Raw genomic sequence first — 13,980 nt, 5'->3', positions numbered from 1 at the left:
TTATGGGTATGAAAATAAAATAATTTCAAACAAAGATAAACATAGTTTTGCTTCTTTCGTGATGTTGATTGCCGATATATTGATGTTTAGGTTTACAGTAAAATATATTTTTTAATCAAATTAATTGTTTCAACCCATGTATTTCTTTGAAGCAGCTGGTATTTAACAATGGAGGAAATTATATACAAACTTAATAATCAACCATGTACAAAAAGGTAAATACTACCCTCAACGTAAAACGTACAAAAAAACTTCTGTTGCAATTTTATTTTATTATTAATCCTTGAATCACTTTTGACTCGATATACTACATACCGTATTGTTTCGAATATAAACAGAGGTTTTTTTGTCGTTAACAGCACCTGCCAAAATCATCCTAGTCTTATACTCAGACCCATCTTATGTGCAGATAACAAAGAAAAACACCCTAAAATACTGTCTCAGAATTGGGGGTCGGTTTATACTCGGAACAATACGGTAATATTAATCTAGACGATCTCTCAATTAAATATACATATACATTTTCCCGGCATTATTGTTTACCCGAATACACGCGATCTCTTTTCTGTTTCACTGGCGTAGATAAACGATTACTTAAAATCAATTATAATACAATCGTCCCAGCTTGACGTTCTTCTGTAGTGTCCGCAATTATTATTTATTGCATATTTTTTAAACGCAGTCACTCTCTCGATTTTTATAAACTAGCAAATTTATACAAAACTACACGATCCTAATATTTACACTAAACTTATGCACATTTCGTTTTCAACATAGCAGTAACTGGTCCTCAATAAACGGGAAATCATTTTACATTTGAACTCAAGGTGTCCACATTTAATATCAGACGTTCAGAGTAACCATGTATCAGCTTACAAAAAAAAAAAGAAAAAGAAAAATTGAACAAAGTACTTTCACCCATATTGTCGCCAATTCACAATTACTCCCTGGCATTATCTCGGCATGCATTTGGAATGGCGCTTTTCCCGTCATGTATTTCATCCAATTTTTTAGATGTTTGCCAATCGTTTCACAGACTAGCAAAAATGATAAATAAAAGCTCTCATTCTCCGGGTATCAGACGAAAGAGAGTTGCGCAATACTAAACGAATAAATCCACGGTACAATGACAGGTGATGTCGACTGTCGTACTTTTTATTGGCAGCTACGCACAACAGCTCGTCCGCAGACCTCCGTGCGTGCTCGAAGCAGCACATTATTTTTTTTACCATATTTGATTTTTTGCAGCACCGATAAAACTGGAACTAAACCGTTCAAAATGGTGGACAGTTTACACCAGGATGCAGGTATTGACACTTGTCACCTATTCTGCAATAACCATTCTTCGTAAATTGTCTGCAAATTGGCGGCTGTTTTCCATTTCCCCGCCAACCGCCACCACCCCTCCAACCACCTCTACCCGACATTGGCCCTCCACCTCCTCTGTACCATCCCTGTCCAGGTCCCCCTCGACCCATTCCTCCTGGACCTCCTCGCATCGGTCCTCCTCTTGGCCCACCTTGGAAATTCGGTCCTGGTCCTGGTCCGGGTCCAGGACCAGGTCCAAGCCCTGGACCATAGCCGGGAGGACCTTGAAAATTGTTTCCCATATTCCCAGGGCCGTATCCCATGTCGTCAGGTGGTCCCATCATGCCGAATCCATCTGGTTGGTTGAACATTGGTGGTCCCATCATTCCAGGAGGACCTAGTGGACCATCAGGACCTGGAGGATAACCACCTTGCATATTTGGCATCCCCACATCAGGGACAACGACCTTTCCATCTCCAGTTCGCCAGCCTCCACCCCCACTTGGCATTGGCCCTGCCATGTCAGGACCCATTGGACCCATTTGACCCATTGGACCCATTGGCCCTGGACCCATCATTTGTTGGGGCATTTGTGCCATAGGAGGCATAGGGCCTTGTGGACCCATGCCACCCAGCATTGGCTGCTGATTGTGAGGGAACGGAGGGAATGGGTAAGCCGGCACAACAGGTGCCTGGAATAATTGAGGTTTCGGCTCTGGCCAAGGCATCGACGTAAAGTCCTTTTCACTCTCCTTGTTACCCGTCAAGTCATCCAATGGTATAATCTTTGGATCGGTCATGGGGTGACGTTCCTCATCAGGTTCAGCTGCGGAGTCCGGAATCCTGAAAAGAAAGGGAAGAGTTGGCATATCCTCGGGTATAAAATAAGTGGGAGAATGATGGTGGTGCAGTCATATTGAAACTTACATGCTACGATTAAAGTACAATGCCTGAAGAATTCCCTTCTCCCTTGCATACTGTACGTCCTTCTCTCGGCTATTTTTCCCATGCTCGACCAGCGCCGGTGGTAAATCAATTGGAATCAACGGTTTCCAAGTTGTCTTTTCCTCCATTAGATCTTCTGTACCTGAAATGCAGGAAAAAAAGATGAATTTTTCAGCATTTCATTTAGCAAAATCAGGTGACACTTGGTGAAAAAACGTAGTATATTCATTGGAGAATGTAAAGCATTTTAAAATGGATGTGCTTCACCTTCTGCGTTCTATGTAGAATATATACGATTTTTAATTTTCATTTAATTCTGTTTTACGCAATATGTAGAATTTGATGTAGAATTTATTTTTATGTATTCTTGCAGCTGAGGAGAAAAAAAATTGAACAGACTAAGAACAAAATAAACACATTAAGAAGTGAGACTTCATTATTATTCGCGCTCGATTGTTTAAACCCGAATTTGAATAAGGTGATCCAAGCAAACGTGCTTTCCAAATTACGTTAATTAATTATGAGAAATGCAACATTGATGTACGTTAGGGTGTCCCTTACTTCGTCTTTACGAATTTTTTCCGTCTCACCACCCAAATTATTTTCAAATAATTTAAAAACAATTGCGTACTTTTTCCAAATTTTTATCTCAACTCTAACACATGCCATCAAGAGGGTGAATTTCCCCATTTAATATACACGTGTTCCGGACACATTCTCAGTATATATTTTATTGTAACAGTAACAATGTCCAAAAAAATCCGTAACTGCGAGGTTTTAGTGAGCAATAGTGCTACTCTATCTGAGAGAAAATTCACATCATCATACCAGGCAGTCTAGACGAATTGCGCAGCCTCGAAATCAAATTTTTTTTTTATCTAGAGGAGGTGCAATTCGTCTAGATTGCCTGATATGATGATGTGAATTTGTTCTCAGATAGTAGCACTAATGCGCACTAAAGCCTCGCAGTTACGAAATTTTCCAAACATTATTACTCTTAGAATAAAATATGTACTGAGAATGTGTTCGGAACACGTGTATTTTAAATGATTAAATCCACCCTCATGGTGGCACGTTTTAGAGTTGGGGTAAAAATCTGAAAAAATTAGATAATTGTTTTTGAACTATTTGCAGTTGATTTTGGGATTTAGACGGAAAAAATTCGTCGACACCTTAAATAAGGAACACTCTAATGTACGTGAATAATAGCTTTACTTACTCAGCTTTCTTGCCATCTGGAAAGCTTCCCTTTCGTTTTGCTTCTCCATTTGCTTGGCGTCGGTGAAAGTCTTGGTGACATTGACTCTCTCTGTTTCATCGAGTTCGAAGTACCTTATAGATTCCAGGTCCGTCTTCCACTTCAGAATTTTCTTTGGCCCTTTGCGTTTCTGGGCCAGCAAAACACTCTTCAGGCCATTTACGAACCGTATCTCTGGAGTTGGACTCGAATCCCCCTTATCTTTGCGGTCGGACTCTGACATTTCCGGCGTCGTCTCCGACGGCGAACTTGATCCCTTAGTATCCTCGACTTCGTCGTCCGGTGTAGGTGCTGTAAAATGAACACATAATCGATGAATAAAATACGTTGTTATGTAGTAAAGTCGTAATATACGATGAGAATACAAAAGTACTCACTCGTGGATCTTTCCTCTTCCTCCTCCTCCTGATGATGCTGTTCTCTACTCTCTTTAGAATCTTTAACGTTTTTTTCATCAATGGATTCAATTTCATCTTTTTCTTTTTTGTCCTCCTCTTTTATATCCTCCTCCTTGTCCTTCTTCTCTTTGTCTTCCTCCGTTTCGAGCGTGTCTTGATAAAACTGTACAAAGAGACGGTACATAATGAATTACTTAATTAATTAATTTAGGCAAAGTCCTGACAAGCTAATTTCGCTCCGAGGACCCGTCTTATTCAGCATAAGTTGTTCGTTCGTTATTATAACATAATAATTTCCCGTAAAATACCTTGAAGTTGGGCTTAACGACCACCGGGGATTTTTCGTCAGGACCTAACGGCGACGACGGTGGCGGAGTCCCGTCGCGTCCCTCTCCCTGCACTTCCTGTTTTTTAGGGTCAGGCACTCCATCCTTCGAGAGTGACGTCCTCCTCTTTCGCTTACGTGGTTCTTTGCTCTTCGTTGATGCAGTCAGGGCGTCCATGAACATGTCACTCTCTTGAAGGACCATAGCTGTAAAAAAAGGAAAAAAAATCATAATTAAATTTTTTATATAAAATAAGACTATCTTGGTATTACAATTCAAAAGTCGAGTAATCGCGTTCATCCCAGCGGCTGAAAGAAATAACAACATAATAAGAAAGCTTGCTCGTGGTGTTCGGTAAATAAACAAGGATTATCTGAAAAAAGAGGAAATGTATATATATTTCATGGTAAGATGAACTTGAAGAACTTCATTCTGGCGAGTGGCAGCACAAGTTTTTTTTTCCACATGGCTAATATTCAATATTTAAAAAATGTAAAATGTCCAACTATTTCCTTTACAAGCGGGAAATAATTTTCTAGAATAACTTTGTGACGAATGAAATAAGCAAGTCCGCGTGTCCTGAAACGATGAAAAATAGTTAATCATTATTACAGTTGGTGATGAGCTGTTCGTATCCAGAGAAAATCCTTCATCAATTTCGAATGATGAGCTCAAAAGTAAATCGTGCTCTTCGAAACAACTTCGGCGGGAACCTAGTTACAATCGGTTTCATTCGATACGAATTAAAAGTCAGACAGAAATTATCAGATTTCAGCGAGCCAAAATTCTGCAGACAATTTACATATATTTAATATGATTCATAGTAAGTTCCTTCGATAAAATATTAACCTGGATGAGATAAATTTTACTCGATTTAGCGGCGATTCGCTCATTAATGAAAAGGTGACCCGTATTTTTGAATAATTTACCGAAAGGTATGTGCAAGTGTATTTTACACTCCCGCGTACAGCTTATTTTTACAAAAACATGTATTGAATAATTATACAACGGTAACACGAAGTCGACACCTGACAGTAATAATTAATTTCATTTACAGAATATAAATGGACGCGAAAACAGACGCCATATTAGTAATCGTTCAAAAATTCGTTTTTTTGAATAACATTAATGACTTTGACAGCATCGACTTTGTGTTTAATAATACAGTTACATGTGTAAAACTGTTCAAAGTGAGATAAGTACACGTCGTGAACTTTCATCATTCGATGGGAAAATATTTGCCCGTAAACATGTCATGGAGTGGAAATTAATACATAGTAAATGAGGGATAATACATAAGGATTTATGTAAATTTATTTTATTTCTTTTAAAACTATGTTATTAATGAAAAGTAATTCTATGTAGAATTGAATGCTTACAGACTAGCAATTAATTAATAAATTGTATAGATTAACCGCCCTAATTAATCGAATTGAAAGTAAAAACTAAAAGATATTGTTCAACTGCCGGGTAGGATCATTCACGCAAAGTGAGTCAATGGCAGGGCCTAATGCTTCCGAGACAGTTAGTACACCAGCGTCCCGACGTCTCTCAACGCAACGAGTTAAAAACATCTGCCCCACGGGCTAGAAAGAAAGACTGAAACTGAATTCAGACCTGAGAAGCAGTTGAATCGCTTCGTCATGTCTTCAAAGAGCTCGCAAAGAGCGATAAATGTATGCCAAATCAATAAGAAGCGTCATTTCTATCCGCGGCCTTAATTGGTCAGATGTTTACGCGTCAAGTTATCACATGAGTTCGAAACATAATTAATACCCTTTGGAGTTTACAATTTTCTTTCAACGAATAAACAAACTGCTGAGCCGGAATTGTTTGAATGAACTCTGTTTATGTGTATCAACACGTCCTTGCAATATTTGTTATAATACACAACTGTACTTCTATTGACGATCGACTATACTCAAATCCGAAATCTGTTTCGTCAAATTTTTTTTCTCAAATTTATCCATTTGCTCAGAGCTACATCGATACCAAATCTCTCCTCTCTTCCTTTGCGGGAAGATAAATTCGACAAAGAAGACTTGAAATTCAAGTAGCGTGAAATTCTGTCAAATGCGTTTACGTCAATCGATGCGGGGCCGACGTTTTCACGGAAAAAAAATGTATTTCCCACTGTAAAATGATTTTATATCTATACATGATCCGATTAAGCAATTTGTATCTTCACTTCGTTTTCTCCGATCAACTAAGATAATTTTTAATAGCAACAATAAATATGTTTAACAGTTTCGTAAAGTTGAACGAATATCACCATTTTATATGGTTAGAGTGAATCCGTCGATTATCTTGAGTTTGAAAAGCCCTGAACGAAGAAAATCGTAATCAATTAACATTGCTTTTCTCTTTTCACGCGTTTTCGATTGGTATCCGATTGTGAGCCAGTATGAAATTAGTGACTGCAGGTAGTCTGCTGCGGTCATGTTTAATTAGTTTTGAAACATTAAACGATTCAAGTAACATATTCATAAGTCGCCGTACGATGATAGAAGATTTCTTCGCCTTGCCGGCAATTCGAGACCCCCGTACGCAGTATATGGGGTGACGCCCGTGACGTCATAGCGTCCGATCCATCTTCCTGAATAGAACGCCGTATCGGGTGTTGCATCATCACTTGATGCCTTTTTCGGTCGTAAGCAATTATATTTATTTACATACAGTTTCGAATCTCCCCACGTTTATTAATTCTTCAGTAAATATTTGACACGTACTTTGTCCCGCGTGCATGAAGAAAAGGTTTGTTCCAAGATTTTTGAATAATCGAATAAACTACAATGCGTAATATACTCCACCGGTGCAGTGGATACGCATGTTTGAACGTTAAGATGAAATTAAGAGTTCATTCCTCAGTTAACACCTTACGGTTGAATTATTAAATTATTTAAATCAGCACTAGCGAAACAAAAATCTGTGTTGGTATGGATGTACGTACTGCAAAATCGCAGATACGTTGATTTTTTAATGGTCATAAGACATTGGTATGAGTAGAAAATATTCGCTTTTGTTCGCGCAGTCAGCGGTAATGCGAAAGAGAACATTCTTATCTCTGCTCCTGTTTTAAATTTGATCACTTCTCGGTGAGTGACGTCACGCACAGCGCTGTACCGCGCTGCGGCGATTATTGCAACTTACATAAATTCAAATTCACGAAAATTGCTTACTGTAAACGCAAGCTCGCAAGAAAACTGCTTGCAGAAATCAAAATTGGGTGAATAGAAGCCGTGAATCTAAGACTTTTGGTACAAGTGTACTATGTAAAGTGAAAGTCAAATTTTTCAGATAAAAAGACTACGTTATGACATTGAAAACAGCTATAATCTGAACAAGGCTGTACGAGGTGAACGACGATAGAAATCTATGAACAAGAACTTCTTCGAACCGAGAGGATGGAAGCCTGAAATCTCGGTCGTGATCATGGTTGTGCCTTGCTGAGACAGTACGTACGTATGTATGTATGTGTATGTGTGCGCATGTATATGCAAGTTTGCGGAGATCGAGATAATTATATATATCAGCAGAAACCCATAATATTTATGTTTCCAGATTTCTGATAAAATTTATTTCAACGAATAAAAAAGGGTGTACATTTACAAGGAGAAATTATTGATAGACAAAAGTTTAGTTAATCGCCTTACCTACAATAGATACGGTCACTTTAGGTAATTTATGGCCAACTTGCCCGCGTGTTTTAAAAACTTCAAACGCTCCAACCGCACCAACGGAACGAGTAGTATCAGCGATACATTTTAGAAATGATGGATAATTTTTTCTCAACTTCTAGACAATGCTTTTTTTCCAGTTGTTGTTTTCTCACAACTTATAATCGATAGACCAACATATCGCGTAATCATAGTCGCTTATACTTTCACTATTTTATTAGTATTTTAGTTATTATTTTATCGAAGGTTACCTGCAGGAATCTTCTTAATTTATGTTAAAAACACCATTGGATGATGAGCCGATCTCATTTGATCTTCTTTCTTCCACATGTGAATGCAGATTAATCATTTTGGCAAACGAAATATCCGAGTAGCTGAACAATCCAATGCTGCTGCTTTTTCTTGCAGTTAGCTAAGAGTGATCCAATCTTTGCTAAGTTGTGAAGAAACTAGAAGTTACTTTTAGGGGGGCAATTGAATACATAGGGTTGTAATCGGGGAAGGAACAAGATTCAGAGATGCCTGCAAAAAATCTTACATTATTAGGTCATATAAACACAGGGCAATATTGAATCGAAATAAAAAAAAAAAATCGCATTATTTGAAATAGGTCGAGCAAGAGAAAAACTGTTCAGCTGCAAATTGTCCTCCACACATCCACCTGCAAACTCAACATTCAGAAGTTAGTAGTATATCAAATACATAGGTACGCTGAAATCTCTAACCAATTATGAAATATTGCCACGTGTATATCAAAACAGTAAATACAAAATGCCCCAAAAATAAGCACTACATCGTTTTCAATGTAGCGAATTTAGACAAACTATTACAAATTGCTAAAATTGGATTTAATACTTTATACGTGTTTCTAAACCAATTAAATATTTCCACAGCACACAATAAAGGGGTAAATATGTGCCAGCTTAGAAATTCTGAAAAAGATTTATATGTAAGGAATGAAACAGTTAAAATTATCAATTTTCTATAAATGCAATAATAATTTATAATAAAAACGTCAACAATAACTGAATTAATTAAAATCGGCCATACCGATATATACTTACGTTTGGGTTTGGGTGGAATGAGTTTGATGCCTCCTTTCTTGTCTTCAATTGGCGGCGGTGTTGCCGGAGAGTCTAGAGATAGCCTGGCACGTTTCTCTGGTAATGGAATATTTTCCATTGGTGGAGAAGGCCTCTTAATGGCAGACAGTTTTGGGGGAATAAGTTTCTTGTCCAATAGTGTGCTAGGCTTCTTGGCAGACCTAGGAGGTGGGGGTTTGACTTCTTCCTCTAATCCTGTAGACCTAAATTTAGAATTGAACGTTTTGACCGTTTTAGGACGAGATGTTTCCAGCAAACTTTTTCTGGTTTCAATAGACATCGAAATATTTTTTTTCTCTGGTATCACGACTTTCTTTCCATCAGTCTTTTCTTTCTGCTCTTTTGCACTATCTTTAGATTCTGTTGACAGTTTTCTGGATGGTGATAAAGAGGATTTCACTGTACTCGAACTATCACTCGACTGTTTAACTTCATCCTCTGCCCTTTTTTTTGGTATTTTTCCCATTTTCACGCTGAGCGCCTGACCTTGGACTTTTTCCAGTGTTGCCTTATCCTTTTCTGCCTGGTCCTTCTTCAGCTTCTCCTTCTCTCGCTCCCGGTCAGTTTTACCTGCCTTCGAAGATGAGGATGAGGAAGAACTGTGCTTGCTGGAACTAGAACGATGCCTGTCTTTTTCCTTCGAAGAAGATTTATCCTTAGAACTGGAGCCCTTTGACCCTTCCGAACCTGATCTATGGGAGCCTGATGATCTGTGGGAACTTGAACTTGAACGATGCGAGCTTGAACCATGTTTTGACGAACTCCGAGATGATGAACTATGACTACTTAATCTTTTATCCGAACTACTGCTGGACTTTTTATCATCCCTTTTATGAAAATCCCGATTTTCTTTGTCACTGGACTTGTTACAGTCACTACTAACACCTTCCTTTGCATCTTTACTACTATTGTCCTTACTATCCTCGCTATTTATTCCAATGTTAATGTCTTTAGAACTAGCTACCGAATTTTTCACTTCACTAGATAAATGGTTAGAGTTATCATGGACGAATTCTTGACCGTCGACCAGTGTTCCTTGAATTGTTTCAATCGTTCCGATGTCGTCCTGCGTTGTAAAATCTTCTTTGATATCGCCGTTGACTCTATTTTCGTTGTTTGAGGCCAATACGTTGTTAATATTTGCAGGGTCTGTTTCTACCTTAGCTAAAACTTGTTTACCATCACGAATTGTTATCTTATAAACGGGCAGTGATTGCTGCTGTTGCTGCTGTTGTGAAGAGGGTACTAAAAAATACTGCTTCTGGGAATTTTTGGCCACAGTCTGCAAATCGCACTGCTGGGGCCTTTGGAGCTGCTGAAGTTTATCTTTTAGCTGCGTACCATTGGATGTATTTTCAGTATAATCCGTCAATTGGATTTTATTGCCTTGGAGGTCACCATTCTCGTTAATATTATTGCTGATGTTATTCGTTCTTCCAGTCTGTTGCTGGACAGGTAGCGACTGGCTTTGGTCAATCAAGGTTTGAATCGGCAAAGTCATGATATCTGAGGGCACAGAATTTGGTGCCGCTTCACCTTTGACAATCTTTAACCATTGTTCGACTAATCGACTTGCCAATGCCCTGACTACATGATGGCTACCTTCTTTGGAAAGACCCTTTATCAACTTTGGACAATTATTAATTTTCAGACGCTCAACGTCTACAGGACAAAGAAGAAGCAGCTCTAGCAATTCCTGAATCAGAGCCCAGTTTTTTGCTAGGATTCCATCTGTCAACCACATGTGAACTAGATTCCACCCCCCTGCGCCCATGAATCTGGAACAGAAGTGATTCCCGTGACTTAGAAGGGAAAACTCTGACAGATTCAACATTCGTATTTATGTCAAAAACACTAGGCGCATATACTTCCAAATATTTCCCTTACTTTCATAGGAAATAAAAGGGAATTAAATATGAAAAAATAAATTGAAAAAAAAAAAACCTCAATCCTTAACCAACTACTGAAATTTTGAATACGGTTCAAACAGATCATTGTTGTGCACTCTCAAGTACCAAGGTATCTTGTTTCTTGTACAGCGACAATCTACTGAAACAACTGAATGTAAAATTTATGGCAAAGTAGGTGCATCCGGCTCCTTATCTCTCAGATATTAAACCATCCTATAAAAGTTTCTATTTGTAAGTGCTTGAAAATATCGCATCCTTGAGTTTAACAATTCGTACCATCTAAGTGATTCGTTGAATAATCTTTGGAAATTTTCAACTCTGCAGAGGTCATAATTTTATATTAAACATGGTACTTACTGGCCCAGGAGATCGGTGTTCGTGGTCTTCAGGATCTGAATGTAGATACATTTTGAAACAAGCTTTTTCGAAAACTTTGTCATTAGGCTTGCTAAGCGCTGGACTTCGTCGTTGCTCTTGATGCCTCCCGTAGGACCCAAAAGAACACTGAGACACTTCAGCAGCTGCAGCGGATCAATACGGGGCTGTAACGAACAATTATTAAATAATACGACTCATAATGTTAACTCCGATTGCCACATCACTGGTATTACAAAAGTAAAATAAGGCTATAATGATAATATACGGCTGATATTTTTTTCTATATATAAAATTAATCGGGACTTTATTTATACAGCCAATCATTGATACACCTCATCACAACAGTTGAAGTAACACATAGTATATTAGTACTTGTTATGCAATCATGAAAATTTATGGGCGTCTGTTATAAGGCGAAAATTGATGATTGGGGGGTTTAATATGTGCGATACTATGAAAAGGACGTGTAAGTAAATGAATAATCATTCATTTGAATATTAAGAATATTGGTTTACAAGTGAAAAAATTTGGCCGAATAATTTTTGGTTGTGGAATTTATATTAGCCACGACCGCATATCGCGTGGCGAAAAAATTTGTTTTGGGGTGCCGAAAAAGCGAATGGCGCACTAGTTCAAATCAAAATTGATGAGCAATACCTTCATATGCTACTTATACTGAACATTTGACGAATGACGAGGCGTCGGAAAGGACGCGTGAGACCCGAATGGCGAATCACGTAAAAGGTTATTGATCTACACTACACTATTTGTGTAGGGACTCTACGCTAGTAACGCTATTACTATCACCGATCGTGGCGCTATCGTTTACGAAATATTTGAACCGGGAAGAACAATGGCCGCCGATGAAAAAAAAAAAGAAGAAAACTAAAACTAATCAGATCACGATTACGATAAATAATATGACACCAACTCACCATTTTGTTAACGCTCGGATTTCCTCGATGATTTATTCTAATATCCGGGTGGCAGACGAAGAATCATCCCGAAATCTGTAACTAAACACAAAATTTCCCGTTTACGGATGATGACGCATCACGGACGCAGTATGTCGCCGCCATTTTCTATGTCTCCGCCTTTAGCCAACGCGACACGAAAGACCTGAATACCTCAAGTACATGTTACAAAATCTACGCAACCTAGCATACGGATTACACCTACTAGTTTATCAATACAATTTCTTTTCATGCTTGACGGTATGGACTACTTATAACTCATTTGATCCAAGCATCGCTCTGTGCAACTTTATATTTGTGAAAACGAACGCCTTGTTAACACGGAAACCGTATCCCAGTCATCGATCCCGTACGGAATCAAAGATTAATCACATGTTTCAACGTTATTCGAAATCCTGCCAGTAAATAATTGATCCATTGGTAATTTAGCTCCTATTTACCATTATAGTGATATATGTGGGAGGTAAAATTAGCTATTATTCTGCTAAAAATAATAAAAATGCGAATGCGGAATTCTCTCCTGCGGCAAACGACCCTCGCTCGAAAGCAGACTGGCAAGACCGCGTCATTGCGCACCTATTCTGCGCACTACGCCTTCCTCCCCCACCCGCGCGTTAGCCAACCAGAGAGGAGAACGGAACCCGGTTACCAACGCACACATCGACGCGATCTATTTATAACCATGGAGCGGCGTTATTATTATGTTTATTATTGACCTTATGATTATTATTAACGACGTGATCATTATTATTATTTCGTCATTTTACGTATCAATTCGAGGAAAAATCGATTAAAACCTCATTTCTTATGGCACTCTTCAACACTCGGGATATACCTCGATCAGCGTTAAAATTTTGCATACGATTCACTGTAAAGTTTTTTTTTTTTTTGTTGCTTTTGATCGTTTCACATTGGAAACTTTTGCCTTGCAAAAACGATCGTTTGTGTAGGCGTACCGTTTGAGAAATCACGCGTAAGGATGAGTCAACGCCTAACATATGGGGAATAAAGAGGATTCAAGGCCCCACCCAACCCGCTATACAGCTAACCAATTCTACTTATAAAAACTTTTACGATTATCGGCCGATCGACAAGCCACTCACATTTGTTCAATAATCAATCCTTTTTTAAGAACAACGAATTCACAGTTATGTAGGAGAAATCAAATATTTTTCCTATACACGAAATATCCATGCCGGAGGCGTCTGTCTGGCTTCGGAGGGATGCTAGGAAACTGTCAGCGATATCTCAGAGTCATTTATCTTCGAGTTGAGCAGCCATCTGCAATCAAAAACCACAACAGGTTATTCTCCGTTATAGCGGCTTTGCTCTGTCCTCAGTATCTTATAATTTTCCTCCCGAAAAGAACTCAAAAACATACAAAACAAATTTCCTCACCTAATTTTGCACGTACCACTCACTGCTTAGGCTAATCCCAAAATGATTTCTCCGGAACCCAAGTCAAATGAACAACAAAATCGTAGAATTGTTTCAAGCTGTTGAAGAGTATTCCATCGTCATACAATTAATCTCTGTTATTAATTATCTGAGAAATATCATCTGCGTATCGTGGAAACGTTCAACTGTATCTCAATTAAATTGTGGTCCTTTTGACTCCGTTACTACGTGATGACGCGACGGATGTACTCAAGTGACGCACCCTATAAGTTGCTGTGTGACGTACGATCGTAAAATAAAAATTT

General features: G+C 38.5%; 1 protein-coding gene across 4 annotated transcripts; it reads right to left on the bottom strand.

Annotated features, from left to right (window-relative positions):
- Positions 1 to 124: 124 nt before the first annotated feature.
- Positions 125 to 13,937, bottom strand: LOC124176786 (mediator of RNA polymerase II transcription subunit 1.1). Of its 4 annotated transcripts, none has more exons than XM_046558477.1 (10): positions 13,676 to 13,937; positions 13,381 to 13,558; positions 12,239 to 12,319; positions 11,283 to 11,467; positions 8,977 to 10,793; positions 4,218 to 4,441; positions 3,889 to 4,072; positions 3,473 to 3,802; positions 2,236 to 2,395; positions 125 to 2,151 (listed from the first exon to the last, which is right to left on the bottom strand). In XM_046558477.1, the coding sequence occupies exons 3-10, from the start codon at positions 12,239 to 12,241 to the stop codon at positions 1,275 to 1,277; spliced, it is 3,780 nt and encodes a 1,259-aa protein (XP_046414433.1). In that variant the 5' UTR covers positions 12,242 to 12,319; positions 13,381 to 13,558; positions 13,676 to 13,937; the 3' UTR covers positions 125 to 1,274. The 4 variants fall into 4 exon arrangements, with proteins under 4 accessions (XP_046414433.1, XP_046414434.1, XP_046414435.1 ...); XM_046558478.1 differs by having other exon boundaries at positions 13,692 to 13,937; XM_046558479.1 differs by lacking the exons at positions 13,381 to 13,558; positions 13,676 to 13,937 and adding an exon at positions 12,718 to 13,374.
- Positions 13,938 to 13,980: the final 43 nt, after the last annotated feature.

This window comes from Neodiprion fabricii, chromosome 2 (assembly GCF_021155785.1).
Source record: "Neodiprion fabricii isolate iyNeoFabr1 chromosome 2, iyNeoFabr1.1, whole genome shotgun sequence".
Lineage (NCBI taxonomy): Eukaryota > Metazoa > Arthropoda > Insecta > Hymenoptera > Diprionidae > Neodiprion > Neodiprion fabricii.
Note: the sequence above shows the minus strand (reverse complement) of the source record. Positions and strands in the feature narration are given on the sequence as shown.

Coding starts and splice junctions, on each gene's coding strand:
- LOC124176786 (XM_046558476.1), bottom strand. Junction 10,794..11,282: donor AACACCGATCTCCTGGGCCA/GTAAGTACCATG, acceptor CTTCTGTTCCAG/ATTCATGGGCGCAGGGGGGT. Junction 2,396..3,472: donor CCAGATGGCAAGAAAGCTGA/GTAAGTAAAGCT, acceptor CCTGCATTTCAG/GTACAGAAGATCTAATGGAG.